This window comes from Anoplopoma fimbria, unplaced genomic scaffold (assembly GCF_027596085.1).
Source record: "Anoplopoma fimbria isolate UVic2021 breed Golden Eagle Sablefish unplaced genomic scaffold, Afim_UVic_2022 Un_contig_8416_pilon_pilon, whole genome shotgun sequence".
In the NCBI taxonomy this organism is placed as follows: Eukaryota; Metazoa; Chordata; class Actinopteri; order Perciformes; family Anoplopomatidae; genus Anoplopoma; species Anoplopoma fimbria.
Window position 1 is genome coordinate 43,871 of NW_026553180.1, and position 15,038 is coordinate 58,908.

A 15,038-nucleotide genomic window follows, 5' to 3' on the forward strand; every position below is an offset into this window, starting at 1 on the left:
ATTGAGAGAAACAATCGTTTTTTTGATCAGTGTTGGGTAGCTGAGGTCGTTGCTATAGAGACCACGTCCGTCCGCTTTGTTTCACAACTGACAGAGCTGCCAAGTCTCACCATTTGGCCCTGAGACACACTCATATCAACCAGTTCACACACTATCACACGCCACAATTCAAATTTCTCACGCGGATAAATGAATCCCCAAAATAACGATTGTTTTGAGGGACTTTTATTTTGACAGACTTATATTGAAGAGCTAACGGACATGATTTCCGTGACATCCTATTTCTAAGTTGTGGAAAGATGGAGGAGGTTCAGAGTTAGAGAAGGATGGAGGAGTTTGAGGGGATGAGAAGGATGGAGGTGGTTGGGAGTTGGAGAAGGATGGAGGAGGTTCTAAGTTGTGGAAAGATGGAGGAGGTTCAGAGTTAGAGAAGGATGGAGGAGTTTGTGGGGATGAGAAGGATGGAGGTGGTTGGGAGTTGGAGAAGGATGGAGGAGTTTGAGGGGATGAGAAGGGTGCTGGAGGAGGCTGAGAGCACACAGGAGGGGCTGGTGGACCGCTGTTTTCCAGGGGGGGCACAGCTGCTTGTGGAGCACAGCCCTGCAACACTGAAACAGTATAAAAGAAAATCTGATATAAGCCACGGAAGAACTCCTCCCAAAACATTTAGAACAACCTATTTAATTTAGCCTCAATTGTACAAATACTAATTTATTATATATATGTTCAAGATTATAGTTTGGGTTTCTGTCCTCTGTTTTCATTTCACCGCATACATCTGATAACACGGTTGTCGCTGCTTTTGACTGATGCCCTGCCGGCCTGCAGCTAACTTCCTAATAAAAAAATGTCATAGGGGGCTAATAATTGTGTCCTCAACTGTATAATATATGTATCTTTAACAAGGATGATCTTACTTGTCAGGAGGAGCTCATAGCATTTGCTCATTTTGGAAATGATATCCTTCACCAAGACGTTATCTGTGGGGATGAAGTGAATCAAGTCCCCCACAGATTTTCCTTTGCGGCCAGGATTTCCAAGAAATAGTAGGGGTTTCCTACCAAGGGCATTTAGTTTTAAGACCTGCAGGAAATACAATGAAGAAAATATATGCATTTACACCTTTGCTTAACAAATTAGCATAACACAAGTAGTGGCATTTACAGGTGAGGATAATCAGCATCAACTCAAGAGCTTCGACTCTTTGCTTATTAGTAGCTTAACTTTGTGTTGTCTGTCAAAATTAGGGGTGTGCCCCTGTAACCGGTTAGTAAATCATAACTGTTTAGGAAAAATCAATAAACTAAAAGTCTTTTTTTTTTAAATAAAGTTTTGAAAATGATTGAAATGTGTTCTGGAGTCACACAGTCATTAATTTCACATCACAGAAAACACAACCTATTAAGAGATGATAAAAAATGGTTTGCATACTCTGTCTGCCCCGCTCAGTTTGTGTGTGTGTGTGTTTGTAAGCGGCCCGGCAGCCCTGCAGGCCCGCCACATACACAAGATAAACTGAATATGCCATCCTGAGCAGATGATCAGGACACCAAAAAATATGTGAAGCTGCATGTGGCGGCATAGTCATGAACAAAGGTGGGGGTGTTTGTCCACTTTGTAAAAGGCAGCTGTTGAATTTTCGATTTAATTAGAACAAATGATGGGTCATTTTAAATTAGTTGTTCCTATTTTTCTTTAAAGAGGCAGCCTATTATGTTATTATTATGTTATATATGATCAGGTATCCGGTGATCAGTATATCAGGCATATTGATCAATGATGAAAGTCATGGTTTGTTACAGCATTTATGGTGGTTTCACTTTACCTAAAAGGAGGACAAATTGACAAATAAGAACATTATGTTATTGTCTCACAGGCCAAAACCTTTGTTGAATTACAGTAATTTAAACTCACAGATAGCTGGGCCGAATTTATAGCCCTGGCACCGTTTCTGTACGACTTTGCAGAGGATGCCCAGCTGTCCATCTGCAAATTATCTGGGAGCTTGTTCTTCCGGGGAAGGATGAGGAGACACTGGCAACATGTCTTCCTTCCAACAGAATTTTCGGCCTGGCATGAGGGGCATAGCTTCTTCTTAGGCTTTGTCATTCTGCAAATTATAGTGAAACATAGAGGGTTAATCTTAGATATATTTGATTTCAGTTGATAACATTATCAAATTCACACATATAATATGTGAATTAATTCATGCATATTAGTGATATTGCATTTGGAGTGAAAAAAGATATGATATTAATTCATTGTCAACACATAACTATGTGGGAAATTCTACTGGTTATACAGTACATTCAAACACAAAAGACAATTTGGGTTGTGCATGGTAAAATTAACAATTACAACCAGAACTTAGTACATTTCTCTTGAACTAAAGAAGACAACATTAGGTGGATAAGCAATATTATGGGCACTTAATTACTTTCAGGTGAACATCAGATTGTTGAAATAGGGCATTTCTTGTTAAAGACAGCTTATTGTCAAATATGGGGAGTACTAACAACTTATGAGCAACATTATTAAATAAATACTAAATGGCAATAAATCAACAGAAAGACCACTAAGCGAGTTATACACAACATTCAGAACAATGAAAAAAATAGATGCATCTTCTGTAAATAAGCTTAAATATACTTATTGAGATGCGTATTAAATGTCTATTTTGCTAGGTGGGAGAAAAAATGCATTTAAAGTTATTGCTTAATACCATAGACTGTATAATATAAGCGTAATACACACTTAATATATTGTCACTGATATTAGGTGTGTATTACGCTTCGTAATACACACGGGGCGTTAAAAAAATTCAGGCACCGTTATGAGGCACCGAAATGTGCGTTCTTATTCGACCTAGGTACTACCGTTTAATCGGAACCGGTGCCCTACTGGAACCAAGTTTCGGTGCTTGGTGGTAAGGCTACATCTTACGAACGATAGTGAGCCAGCTAACCTAGCAAGAAGTTTTCAAATGTACACGCGATGCAAAAAATATATATAGCCTATATATTAAAAAAGAAGTTATGTTGAAGTGTCTTTCACTCTCTCTCTCATAGACATACTGCTCGTTGGAGAGATTTCAATTTAGTTAAGCCTATATTCTTAGTAATCATATTTAAATATTTTTGTACAACTTACCTGGGTCTGGTGGATCCTGAGTCCCGATTTGAAGCTCATCTACGATTCCCAAGGTGCACTGCGATTAACATCCCATCGGTGATAGGTCAATCCAATCCAATTGACCTATCACTTACTCGCTTACAGCGAGCAGAACTGTTGATGTTTCGTGATCATGTTTGAGACACGAGTATAATCATCGCTAACTTCTAATAAGTTCAAATTCATATTCCATTTAATTTTAAATCGATTGAGTTTAAACTGTTTTTTCAAGCGAAGTGGGCCGACGTCGTCTCTATAGCAACGCCAGCTGGGGATTGGTAGTGACGGCACCTCTTGCCCACTGCATCCGTCCTTTGACGGATCCCATTGCATAGTTCACGGTACATACCCGTCAACGTATGAACTCCGTGCAAAACAGCACATTGTGAACTCTGTGCATAATAGCATATCATGAACTCCATTCAGAACAACATGCAATAAGTATTTAAAAATTAACCTCTTTGACTGGTGAAGGGGTTTACCATCCATCATCACCAAATCTAGCAAGTACTTCCTAGCCTTTGACAGGAACTCAAACTTGTAACACCAATTGAGGTTCCCAATCGGTGCTTTGTATCCTCTAGCATGAGGGTTTCGGCTATTCAATACGTCAAAGAGCCTGTCAATCATCTAAAGAAATGTTTGGGTTTATTCATATATCTTAATCACTGTAACAAGTTATTCGATGCTAGAGCTTTGGCAACTAGAGGGAAAAATCAGATGATCCATAGGTATCAGATATCCAACTTAATTGCCTTTCAGTCAAAATTCAATACATATTGGCTTAAATGTGGTGAGCATATGAGGCTGAAAGTAGGAAGTGAGTGGGAGAGGCCTGCTTGTCAATACACTAATTACGTTTTGTATACTGAAAAAACATTGACATGCTATACTGCCATGCAAGTATAGCACGGAGTGACAATTGGGTTCAAGGGATTCATAACCTAGTGTTGCAGTACCTGAAGGAATTCCACTGTGGCTTCACAGTCATTAAATTGTTCGTAGCCAAGATCTTTCAGTGTCCGGAGGGCCACTGCAACCGAGTTGCTTAATGTCTGTGCCGCCAGGGAAACCTTAATAATAAGAAATGTATTTTAATTTGTATTGCATATTACATTTAAAACAAATCTCAGTATATTACCCCCCCCCAACACACAGACAAACACAAACACACCTTCATTTTTTGGTTGTTGAAACTGACATGAGTATCTGTCAGTTTGTTGGCTGCATGCAGCCCTGCCTTTTTTGAACATTGTTGAGCTCAACAATGTGCTTCCACTCGATCCTGCCACTGCCACTGTTGATAGTCCGGTATGACTACAGAAATTGAATCTGAATTATTATTTATTATTAGTCGCACGAGTACAACCACGATGTAAACGTGGTTTTGGCAGCTACAGAGGGATACGCCCATCAGCAACTGCATGAAGATATGCGAAAGAATAGTATATGATATATGATGATGGTGCATACAGAGGATGGGAATATAAAGACCACCACAAATACCAAGAGAAATGTATTACCTCAAGCATATTGCGTGCGAGCTTGAGCATGTGGCACGCATCCATTATGACAAATACCTCATCACCTGAAGAGGGATGAGTAAAGCTGGTCTTCAGGGGGTCTTTCGGGTTTCCCTTAAGATTAGTTCCAAGCAAGTTGCACATACCCAGGTTGGTGGCATGTCCATCCATGGTAACACTCACTACTTTGATGGAACGGTCATGTAGTGCCTCCAAAGCGTGGACAACAAGCTCTTTTTGTGTGTCTGCTGTGAGTGTTGCAGTAAAGAAGTAGCCTATCGGTGCCTTCCAATGGCCTTTAAGGCCAACGACCATCAACACTAGAGCCTCTGTGGCAGGATCCGTTTCGTTACAGCCGTTGCCTAGGTCCACATATCCTGACATCCGTTTAGTCCGAGGATTGTACTGCAGATGCTTCTTTATGGACATGGCATCCAGCATTAATGTCACATGGCCATGCTTGTCAGGGTCTTCTTCCAATTTACGCCCCAACATGTTGAGCATCATTATATTCAGGCCCGGCCTCTCATCCAATGATGACAACCACCTTTAAAAAAATTAAAAAGTAAAGTACCTATCATATTATCAGGCCAAGGAATCATCACTCATTTTCCTCAAGCAATTCATTATGATTTTAGATTTTGACCACTTGGCAATTCATTTTAACCTCTCTAGCCCGGACCATATAAAATTGTTGTTTACAACTAATAGAGGTTGGTTTTATTTCATTCTCGAAGAAAACATACGATACCTTTGCAATGAGCGTGGATGAGGGAGAGGAAGTTGCAGCGTGCTTCTGAGGTAGCGGTATGCCTTGGGTCCATGCAGGTGTAATGTGATGGCAAACTCCCTCTGTCTGACCATATGTATCTTTGGCTGTCTGACAGTGTGAGAATACTTACTCAAGACCCACACAAGATGGCGGCTCCGTGTGCCGCGGCTGAGAGGGGCGTGGCGTATCTAGTGTTCTATATATATCTATGGTCTCAGGTCTGAGAAATTAGTAAGCCATGATTACTCACCTTTGAAGGAACTCCAGAGTTGAAGCCAGCTCAGATGGATAATGGATGTTGAAAATGTAGTAGCTCCCGAACATGAGGCACAATGCAGAAATGAAGGAGGAGATGTTTGTGTTGACGAGGTTCCGATCCAGACTCAGCATGTACCTTGTTGAGGAATAGCAGGACTGTCCTATGAACAAATTATTTAACAGGTTTTATTAACAAGCACTGCACTCACATGACAACTCTGCAATGTAGTACATAGCCTCTTAATGTAACCAATATCTTTCTACAAAAGACGCAGGTGATCATTTTTATAGAGTTATCAATCTATTGGTCTTTAGCCTGCTACATATCAACTGTTGCTAGCGCCTGCTAAATATCAACTGGTGCTAGCTTACACCATGTGCTTTCAGCAAAAAGTAGGAAAAGTAGCCGACATTTTAAGCTTACCTTGCAAACCTTTTTGCAATAGCCACGGATCGATTGAATAGCCACGGATCTTCCAATCGTAGATTTGTCCAAAATAAGTTTTATGAAAGTAGTACAAAGTAGTCCGGTAGTCCGAAGATTTCTGATGCGTTCTCCACTCTGCAGACGCGGCGGCGCTACTACTGGCTCGTTGGTGACGTCAGCTGAAGCCGTGAACGAGGAGCTCGTGCTTCTCCTCCCGCCCTAACGTCATTATCCAATCAGAGACGAGCTGCACACTTTTAAATTCAAAGTTAGGCGGACTCAGTGCTCATTTATCAAACTTGCGAAAAAAAACAGGTGCAGTTCCTCCGTAAATGACCCAATATTCATGGATGTTTTTATCTGGCTCACCAATCTCACTCACCAAATCTCAATATCACCAATATAAAACCTGCATCATGAAGCTCAGCACCAGATTGGCTACAAATAGCCATGATAAAAAAAAACCATTGGAATTATAATTGTATATTTTTATATATCCTATAAATAGATAGGCAACCTCGAGGTTCACAATGACATTTTTTTCACAGTGAGAATTTTTATTAGGCCTATCTCAATTTGCATAGTTTCATCAAGATCATGTTAAAAGTACAGCATAGACTTGTATATATGATTACATATATGTTTTGTATTTTTAAATCAACTGGCTAAAACTGTAGTTTCTACAATATTTGCATGTCAAATTAACATAATTGTTTTGTTAAGAGTATTACAGTATTTCGCTGTTTTTGTTACCAATATTTGTAGTTTTAACAAATAAATTTGATTATAATCACATATTGTTATTGTAAATATAACAAAAACATTTTGTTTAATAGTTTACAAAAGTTCACTGTGATTTAAACGAAAAATATATATTTTTGGGTTTACTATACTCTTCTGTAGGGATTTTACATAGTTTTTATGTAAATTTTACAACCATTTTTTACAGTGCAGCGGACAGCGCATGGCTGCTTCAGACTCGTCATGTCCTCTTCGCTCAGAGTTGCTGTTAGTTGACGGAGGCGATTGGTCCTGCTAGCTGAGTGTTTGTAGAAGGAGTACATAGCGGAAATTGTGCGCTTGTAGGCTCCTACTCGGTCCACAGCTTTAGCGGCATCTATCGCGGCCAGCGCAGTACGATGGGCAACACAGTGCACCTGGATGGAAAACACACTCTCTTTTTTCAGGAGAGCACCAACTCCAGCATGCCTCCCCATCATTACGCTGGCTCCATCCGAGCCCAGTCCGATTACGCGGGACAGCTCCCAGTGTTTCCCGCAGGATTTTTTTCAGCAGCGGTGGTGTGGCCCCCGAACCCTCTAGGGGGGTCCGGGGGCATGCCCCCCCGACCGAATTTTTTTTGTACCCTTTACATTGGAATGCATGAATCTGGTGCACTTTGAGAGGAGAATATGCACTTAAATCCTATTCAAACAGTCCTGTGTATTACTGTAGATGGGATTATTGGTGTTGTAACTTTGCCTTTTGTGTCTTCATTTACAGATTTTTATATTTTTGTATAGTAATATTTAAACAAAAAATGCAAATATAATTTGCACAATTTATTTACAGATTTTTGCCTAATGCTTAAACACTAACTGTTTTTTACATAAGACACTTTGTTCAAAAATGAAATCTCCTGCAACAATGGGCAAAACACATCTTTTTAAATTATAAACCTAACTAAAATTTGAAAAGAACACAGACTCACACACATGAAAAATAAAAAATAAAGCTAATTGAATACCAATCAGTGTGAGCCTTAGCACTACAAATAGACCTCAGGTGAGCTCAGCTCCTTTGTGAGACAGTGAGAGTCAGGGGAAGAGGACAAGAGAGCGACAGGAGGATGAGGACAAAGAAGACAACAGACGGAGAACTGTGAAGTTTTTGCTCATCCACAAAGGCTACATCCAGCCTGGGAGCATTTAATTCTCCTGGGCTTTTTAAAGAAGAGCTCCAGGGCTCTTCTGTAGGGGAATTTGGTGGTGGGGGGGCCATTGATGCTGACTCTCAAACAAGTCGCCAGATGCTCTCCCTGTAGCCTGTTTCTCAGGTCAGTCTTCACCTACAATACAACAAATAGTAAACCATAAGTGGGTGGAAGTTAGGCAATAACTAAATCATTGTTAATAATAATAATAATAATCTGGTGTATTACCCTGTTCAGTGTTGAAAAGTCACGCTCACAGTTGACACTTGAGACTGGAATTGTGAGACCAATGGCAGCCAGTTTATTGAGTCCAGGATAAAGCTGACCCCACTCGTCAATCTGTGACGCCAGTCGCGTCATTATCTGCTGCTGGTCCATGCCCTGAAACAAAATGAGCATTAATTAAGCTACAAAACCTGTCAAACCTACTGAAAATTTGTTATGTTCATACCTGGAATGCTCCTATCAGGATATGTTGCCTGAAAGAGGTCCACTCTTGGATCACCTGGTCTCCTGTCAGAAATTTATTTGACAGGAGTTTTAGATTCCTCACACAGACAGCCTCGTCCTCCTTGGCAGCCTGAGGCCCAAGAACATGGAATGCTCCTAGCAGGTCTAGACTCCCAAAACGCCTCTCCAAACTCTCAACAAGCGCATCGAGATAAGGTTCCATCACCTAAACATAATAATAAAATAAAAACATATTTGTTAGTTTTTCTTAATATAGAGCATTTAATAGCAATTGCAAGACTTGTTGTACCTGATTTTTAAATCGGACCCAGAGTTGCTCTCGGCTGTGCTCCTCTAAGGAGCCTCTGTGTCTCCGGTTCCTCTCCTCCTCATGGACTACACCAAAACTTGATAACCCTGTAGGGTTATCAAGGTCTTGGTGTAGCCGTGAGAGAAATGATCCAGGAGGCTGATGGTCTCCCGCATCCCTTATGGTTCTCAAAATGGCAATCGTCACAGGAACCTAATTGAACAGGGATTATACATTTATTGTAAAAGCAGCCGAAAGTAAGAGCCTCTAGCATTTCAAATAAAATCTCACCTGGTGTTTCAAAGCCAGAAAATTTACATTTTCCTTCTGGAACAATTTGGAAAGGCAGGCCAGGTGAGGGAGTACATCTGCCTGCAGGTAGACTGCAGCCACAAATCTATATGTTGCCAGGAAGGAGTATAGCCCCTTGGCTAGTGGGCAACGGTTGACTTCTGACTCTTCCGCCAAGGCAGACAGAACTGCACCAAGGTTGCGTTGCAGGCTCATTATGGCAGAGTGCTGTGACAGCCAACGTGTGTCCTTCACCTCCTGAAAAATATTATTTTTTCATGAGATGAAAGCATAAAACCCATTTTTTGTTTTTTTGCTTTTCTTTCTGCATAACTTGCCTTCACTTTTAGGTCTGCCAGGCCCAGGGTCTGTGCTGCTGCTTTCAGAACAGATGTTCTGTTCGCACTGTTGCGAAAATAGAGGTGGAGCTGCTGCAGGTGGTCCCTGAAGGTTGCCATGTAAGGCACATTTGAGGAGGCATCCTTACAGGACAGGGCAAGCCGATGTGCCGCACAGGCAACAGACACCAGCCAGGGGAAGTTGTCCTGAAGCTGCTTGGCCACTCCATTTTGTCTCCCTGCATCAAGTCGAAACCATTTACTTTGTAAAATGTAATTTTTTGGGATAATTGTATACTAATGAATCAGCTCAATATGCATACCAGTCATGACAGCAGCTCCATCTGTACCTAACCCATACAATTTGGATGTAGGAATGTCCTTTTTTCTCAGAACATCCCTGATGGCTGCAACAACTGTGTTAGCTTTGCCATCAGGGATACTGATCAGGTCCAAGAACTGGCTAAACAGCTGCCCTTCCTTATCAGTGTATCTGATAAAGACAGATAATAATAATAATAATAATTCATTTTATTTGAGGGCGCCTTTCAAAGCACCCAAGGTCACCTTACAGGGCAGTTTAAAAACAGAAAACATAATCATCAATCATAAAAAACACAAGAACAAAATACATTGAACAATTTACATAAGTGGGGTGAGATGGGTTAGATGGAATATGTCAGTTTAAAAAGATGTGTTTTGAGACGAGACTTAAAAGTGGAAAGAGTGTCGGAATTACGGATGTCAGGTGGGAGGGTGTTCCAGAGGTGGGGGGCAGATCTGCTGAAGGCTCTGGACCCCATGGTAACCAGGCGTGCGGGAGGCACAGTGAATTGAATGGAAGAGGAGGACCGGAGAGTGCGGGTGGGTGTGTTGGTGTGTAGGAGTTCACAGATGTATGGAGGGGCGAGGTTGTGGAGGGCCTTGAAGGTGAGGAGCAGAATCTTGAAGTGGATGCGGGTTTTGACCGGGAGCCAGTGAAGCTGCTGAGGGACAGGGGTGATGTGATTAATGGAGGGGGTTCTGGTGATGATGCGGGCGGCAGAGTTCTGGACCAGTTGGAGTTTGCGGATGGACTTGAGGGGGAGACCGAAGAGGAGGGAGTTACAATAATCGATGCGGGAAGTGACCAGGGTGTGAACAAGGATGGCTGTGCTATGGGGTGTGAGGGATGGGCGGAGGCGGTTGATATTGCGTAGATGGTAGTAGGCAGACCTGGTGATGTTATTGATGTGTGCTTGAAATGATATGATTGAGATGACAAAATCAATTCAAACGTGTCACCTTTTACATATATTTAATTAAATAATTTGTACTTTTATCGAACAAACTTGCCTAACATGCAGATCAAGTTGACGATTTATGGCGACATCTGTGGTTTCATCCACCTCCAATCCGATGGCCACAGATGCTCGGATCTCCTCCAGAATAGGCTCTTCCACCACAGTGTTGATTATTTCTAGCATCTCATCAATGATTCGATGGCTTGTATAATTTGCATATTTCCCAATCTTAAGAAGATAAAAATGAAACAGATATGGTTAATGTTGAATGAAAAGAAAAAATATATACTAAAAGTATGGCATTTACCTTTAGCTTTTTGAAGTAATCACACCCCAGTAGCTCTGCGAGTTCAAGGAGAGCAGGGTAATTTGTGTGGTGATAGAGGCACTTAAAACCTCCAATCACAGCCTCATGCTCCATCACCACCATCGGTTCGAGGGCAGCCAAAACTGAGCTTGATCCTATGGAAACAAAACATAAAAATAAGAAAAATAGATAAAAATACAGCTTATATGCAAGTATGCTGGTTACCTGTTTTGGTCTATTTACAGACCATATATGCAAAATGTTACCTTGCATCAATGCAGAGTGAGATTTCTCACTGTCCTGGTGATGTTGGGTTGAACGGTGTTTGTCCAGGTAGTCAACACGATAAAGTTCACACCCATTTTCAATAAATGGTCTCTTGGCCACACCTCTTTTGGGTGCTTTCTTGTGTTGACGACACAAGCGACAAAACATTCCTGCAAGTAACAAGACTTTAAATATTTCATTTTTTTTCCAAAAAGAAGATGGTTGCTCACTAAGGTAATTTATAATGTTAAATACTCACCATGACCATGGATGTAGTACAACCAAGGCTTGAACCTGGGGATATCAACCCAGTTAGGGTCCCACCCAGACAGCCTGTGGCGGGTTTTAGATTGTGCTGCGGATGCCCCTTGCTCCTCTCGTTCTTCTCCTTGCTCCTCTCCCTGCTCCTCTCCTTGTCCCTCTCCTTGTTCAGGATCTACCACTGCACCCTCTCTCTCTTGTTCTCCTTGCTTCTCTCTCACTTCTCTTTCCTCCCTTACTTGGTCTACCTGTATTTTATAAACTTGAGCACTTAAACAACAAGTAAGAAATGCTAGAACATCTTATTTGATTCCTTCAAATTACCCTATATACATGTATTTGTAATGTTCAAATAATATCACCTTGCATTATGCATTCAAATCCAAAATACAATTCTCATTAGCTTGAAAGTTTGCTTCCCTGATTTGCTTTACTAACCTCAGCTCCTCCATTGTCCCCGTCTGCCTTTCTTTTTCTAATCACCCAGCTTTTTAGACTCATCTGCAAATGTAATATATATTATTTAACTATGTTACATATATACATTGTGCACAGTGCATCCCTTAAGAGCTTGTACCAGCCTTTTAACCTCTGAGCCCTAAGCCATTTTTGAGATGTTTTGGTTCGCCTGGATTTATTCTCTTATTAAGATTGCATTCATCACCCTTATAATGCATAGCTGTCAAGCTATCATTTATTTGGGTCACAACCTGGACTATCAGAATATGTGTGCTGCAGTGATGTCGTTTGAATGTAGGAAATTATCAATTAGACAGTAAAAAAAAAAAGAAGCAAATAAATATCTCACAATTATTTATTGATATGACACAAAAAAAGGCAAATTGATTAAGCTTATTATTGCTTAAAACACTTCTTCTTAGTCTTGGGAGTCAAAAAGTGATGAGAAAATTATAAAATAAATATAAGTTATACATAATAGAAACTATTCATGATCTTTTAAGAAGTCCTTAGGTTTTTTCCTGCATTTATGCTGATGACCACATGCTTACAGGCGATTAGCATAAATCCCTAACTAAAATACGCGATGAAAACGGATTTTATATGGCAATAAAGAACAACATCGGATCTAACAGTATGGATTCATTTTTCAAAGTTCCAGAAAATACCTAGGCTATAAATTCCTGACTGGATATAAGCTCCTGTAAAGGCTATGATTCTTTTTGGTTCTTTTTGGTGTGAAAGCAGCATCATGCTGCTTTCACACCAAAAAGAACCAAGAGCCAGTTCCGGGCTGGTGCTAGGGCCAGTTCCAAACAGGTTCCAGCCTTATCCCAGTTAAGAACCAGTTGGTTTCACACCGGCCAGAGCCAGCCATGGAGCCGGCGTGAGCAACGTCATGACGTCACTGCAAACGTCTCCGCTTTCCCAGACGTCACTGGCAGAGAGTAGTGAGCTTGGACAGAAGCATACTGCCGACATCTTTCTTTATTCTGGGTGGAAATAGTACCATAGTTACGCCATTAAATGCGTTTATGGAAACATTTTTAGCGAGAAATGTGCATTTTACTTTCATAATGTTCGCTCGGTGAATGTGAAGGATGTTTGGTTTGATAGTTATGACGAAGAGCTTTTCTCCAAAGGACTTACAATCGCTCCGTTCACTTGCATGGACATGGACTCATCTAGCTGCGTTGGCGCGTTGACGCGTTGAACCACCACACAATGATCAAGCGTCAGGTTTGGCGCGTGACGCAAGAACCACCACACAATGATCGCGTTATCCAACGCGAGTAAACGCGTTGGATAACGCGGATAACACCAACCGACCACACCAACCGCATGGTGCCCCTTTCACATCGCCGCAAGATCGGAGCCGGTGATCCCAAAAAAGAGCGACAACACGCACACACACATAGGCCTACACACACACACACACACACACACACACAATACTAGAGGAAAAACGGCACGGAGGTTGCGATTTATAGATACAATAAAATGATTGGGCTCAGAGGGTTTTTAACACTGGTGGTCATGAAGCGACACATTTTAGCAACTTACTTTCTCTCTCTCTCTCTCTCTCTGTCTGTCTCTCTCTCTCTCTGTCTGTCTCTCTTTCCTTCTTTCTTCGATCTTCCGCTTCACTCGCTACTGCTAGAATGAATGTATTTTTCTTCTTTGATGTTGGTTACGTGACGATGTGCCGCGTGCTGCGCAATTGACGTTACGCGCTGTATATTTTCTAAAAGGAGCTACGTAAAAAAAAAAAAAAAAAATTAGGAGAAGGATTTTTATTGCAGCGGCGGAGAAAATTCAGCAGCGGCGGCAACGTGGGGGAAACACTGACGAGGGAGGGGACTGCTAACTGCAGTCAGTGACAGGAAGTTAGCTAAACTGACTATTCTGCTTAGTGAACCTTTAACAGAGCAGGGACATGCATCAGCCAACACTTATATTAATGTCAAACTATTTACAATGAGAAGTAAGTCCGCTTTAATTGGACTTTATTTTTCCACAATACTGTGTTTTAGTGGAATGACTTGGTATCCATCCAGAATGTAGGATACCAAAGGATAGAAATCGGGCAGGTCATCAATGTTGATACACTGTAACCCAAGACTGTCCTTTGTCACAGAATACAGATGGTATTCTGAGAGGAAGGTGCCTTTGTGGATATCCATCAAAATATACACAGATGTGTCATTTTGAATCAAGATGAGTAGAAGTTCACCAAAGTCCATATACTCATCATTTCTGTACACAAGAAACTGTCCTTTTTTATATGCAGTGCCCTTATACTGAATGTCTGTGGTAACTTTGGTATCGTTTTCTGAAAAGGCTAACTCCCTGACTGCATGTTTGATAGTGTCACTGTAGAGGTTGGGATAAAACGCACAGCTCTCCTTCACTTGCAGTAGTGTACCGCATTCTTGCCCAGCTAAAAGATATGCCTGATACATCTGATGACGCTCTGACAAAGTTTGACAAATGTTTTTGAAATTTTTCAAGTGTCTGGCACATCTTTTGAAATAACTGTGTTTACTTTCAAACCTAAGGGTCCATAACCTCATCAATGGACCAAATTTCAACAACAGTGCTGAATAATGGCGCAAATAGTGGTGCTTGGGTTTTAGTTGAATTTCAGGAAACAACAGCTTTCTCATCTCCAAATATTCTTGGATCAAAATGTCAACATATGCTATCTGCGACAAGGAAATTTTCTGAGCACAAATAAGATCTGCAATGTCTTTTAACTGGAGAGCTAACTGCCATACTTCATCCTGATGGTTTTGAACTTTGTCACCAATCAAAACTGGTAGCAATCTCAAAAGGTTCCAGTTTTGAACGGCTTGCCCTGATAACTTTGCTCCGTCAGGTTTGACAGCACATGGCTTTGTGAGCGCTTCAGATCCTTTATACTTAAACTGCTTGATGCGCCTGTTTAAGAGGGAGTATGTGAACCATTTTTTCATTTGATGCACTGAG

The 15,038-nt window shown here is 41.1% G+C and overlaps 1 protein-coding gene across 1 annotated transcript; it reads right to left on the minus strand.

The window, feature by feature from the left end:
* Positions 1-7,423: 7,423 nt before the first annotated feature.
* Positions 7,424-9,351, minus strand: LOC129116382 (uncharacterized). The gene is made up of 5 exons (XM_054627295.1): positions 9,136-9,351; positions 8,845-9,057; positions 8,536-8,760; positions 8,313-8,465; positions 7,424-8,219 (listed from the first exon to the last, which is right to left on the minus strand). Exons 1-5 carry the CDS (start codon positions 9,349-9,351, stop codon positions 8,046-8,048), a joined length of 981 nt encoding a protein of 326 aa, XP_054483270.1. The 3' UTR covers positions 7,424-8,045.
* Between the last annotated feature and the right edge of the window lie 5,687 nt (positions 9,352-15,038).

What these genes read in the sequence shown, in the direction of transcription:
- LOC129116382 (XM_054627295.1), bottom strand. Translation starts at nt 9,351, where the DNA reads ATGAGCCTGCAACGCAACCTTGGTGCAGTTCTGTCTGCCTTGGCGGAA. An exon ending in TTCTGGCTTTGAAACACCAG is followed by an intron (nt 9,058 to 9,135) that starts GTGAGATTTTAT and finishes CTGTTCAATTAG; the next exon opens with GTTCCTGTGACGATTGCCAT. An exon ending in TCCTGATAGGAGCATTCCAG is followed by an intron (nt 8,466 to 8,535) that starts GTATGAACATAA and finishes ATTTTGTTTCAG; the next exon opens with GGCATGGACCAGCAGCAGAT.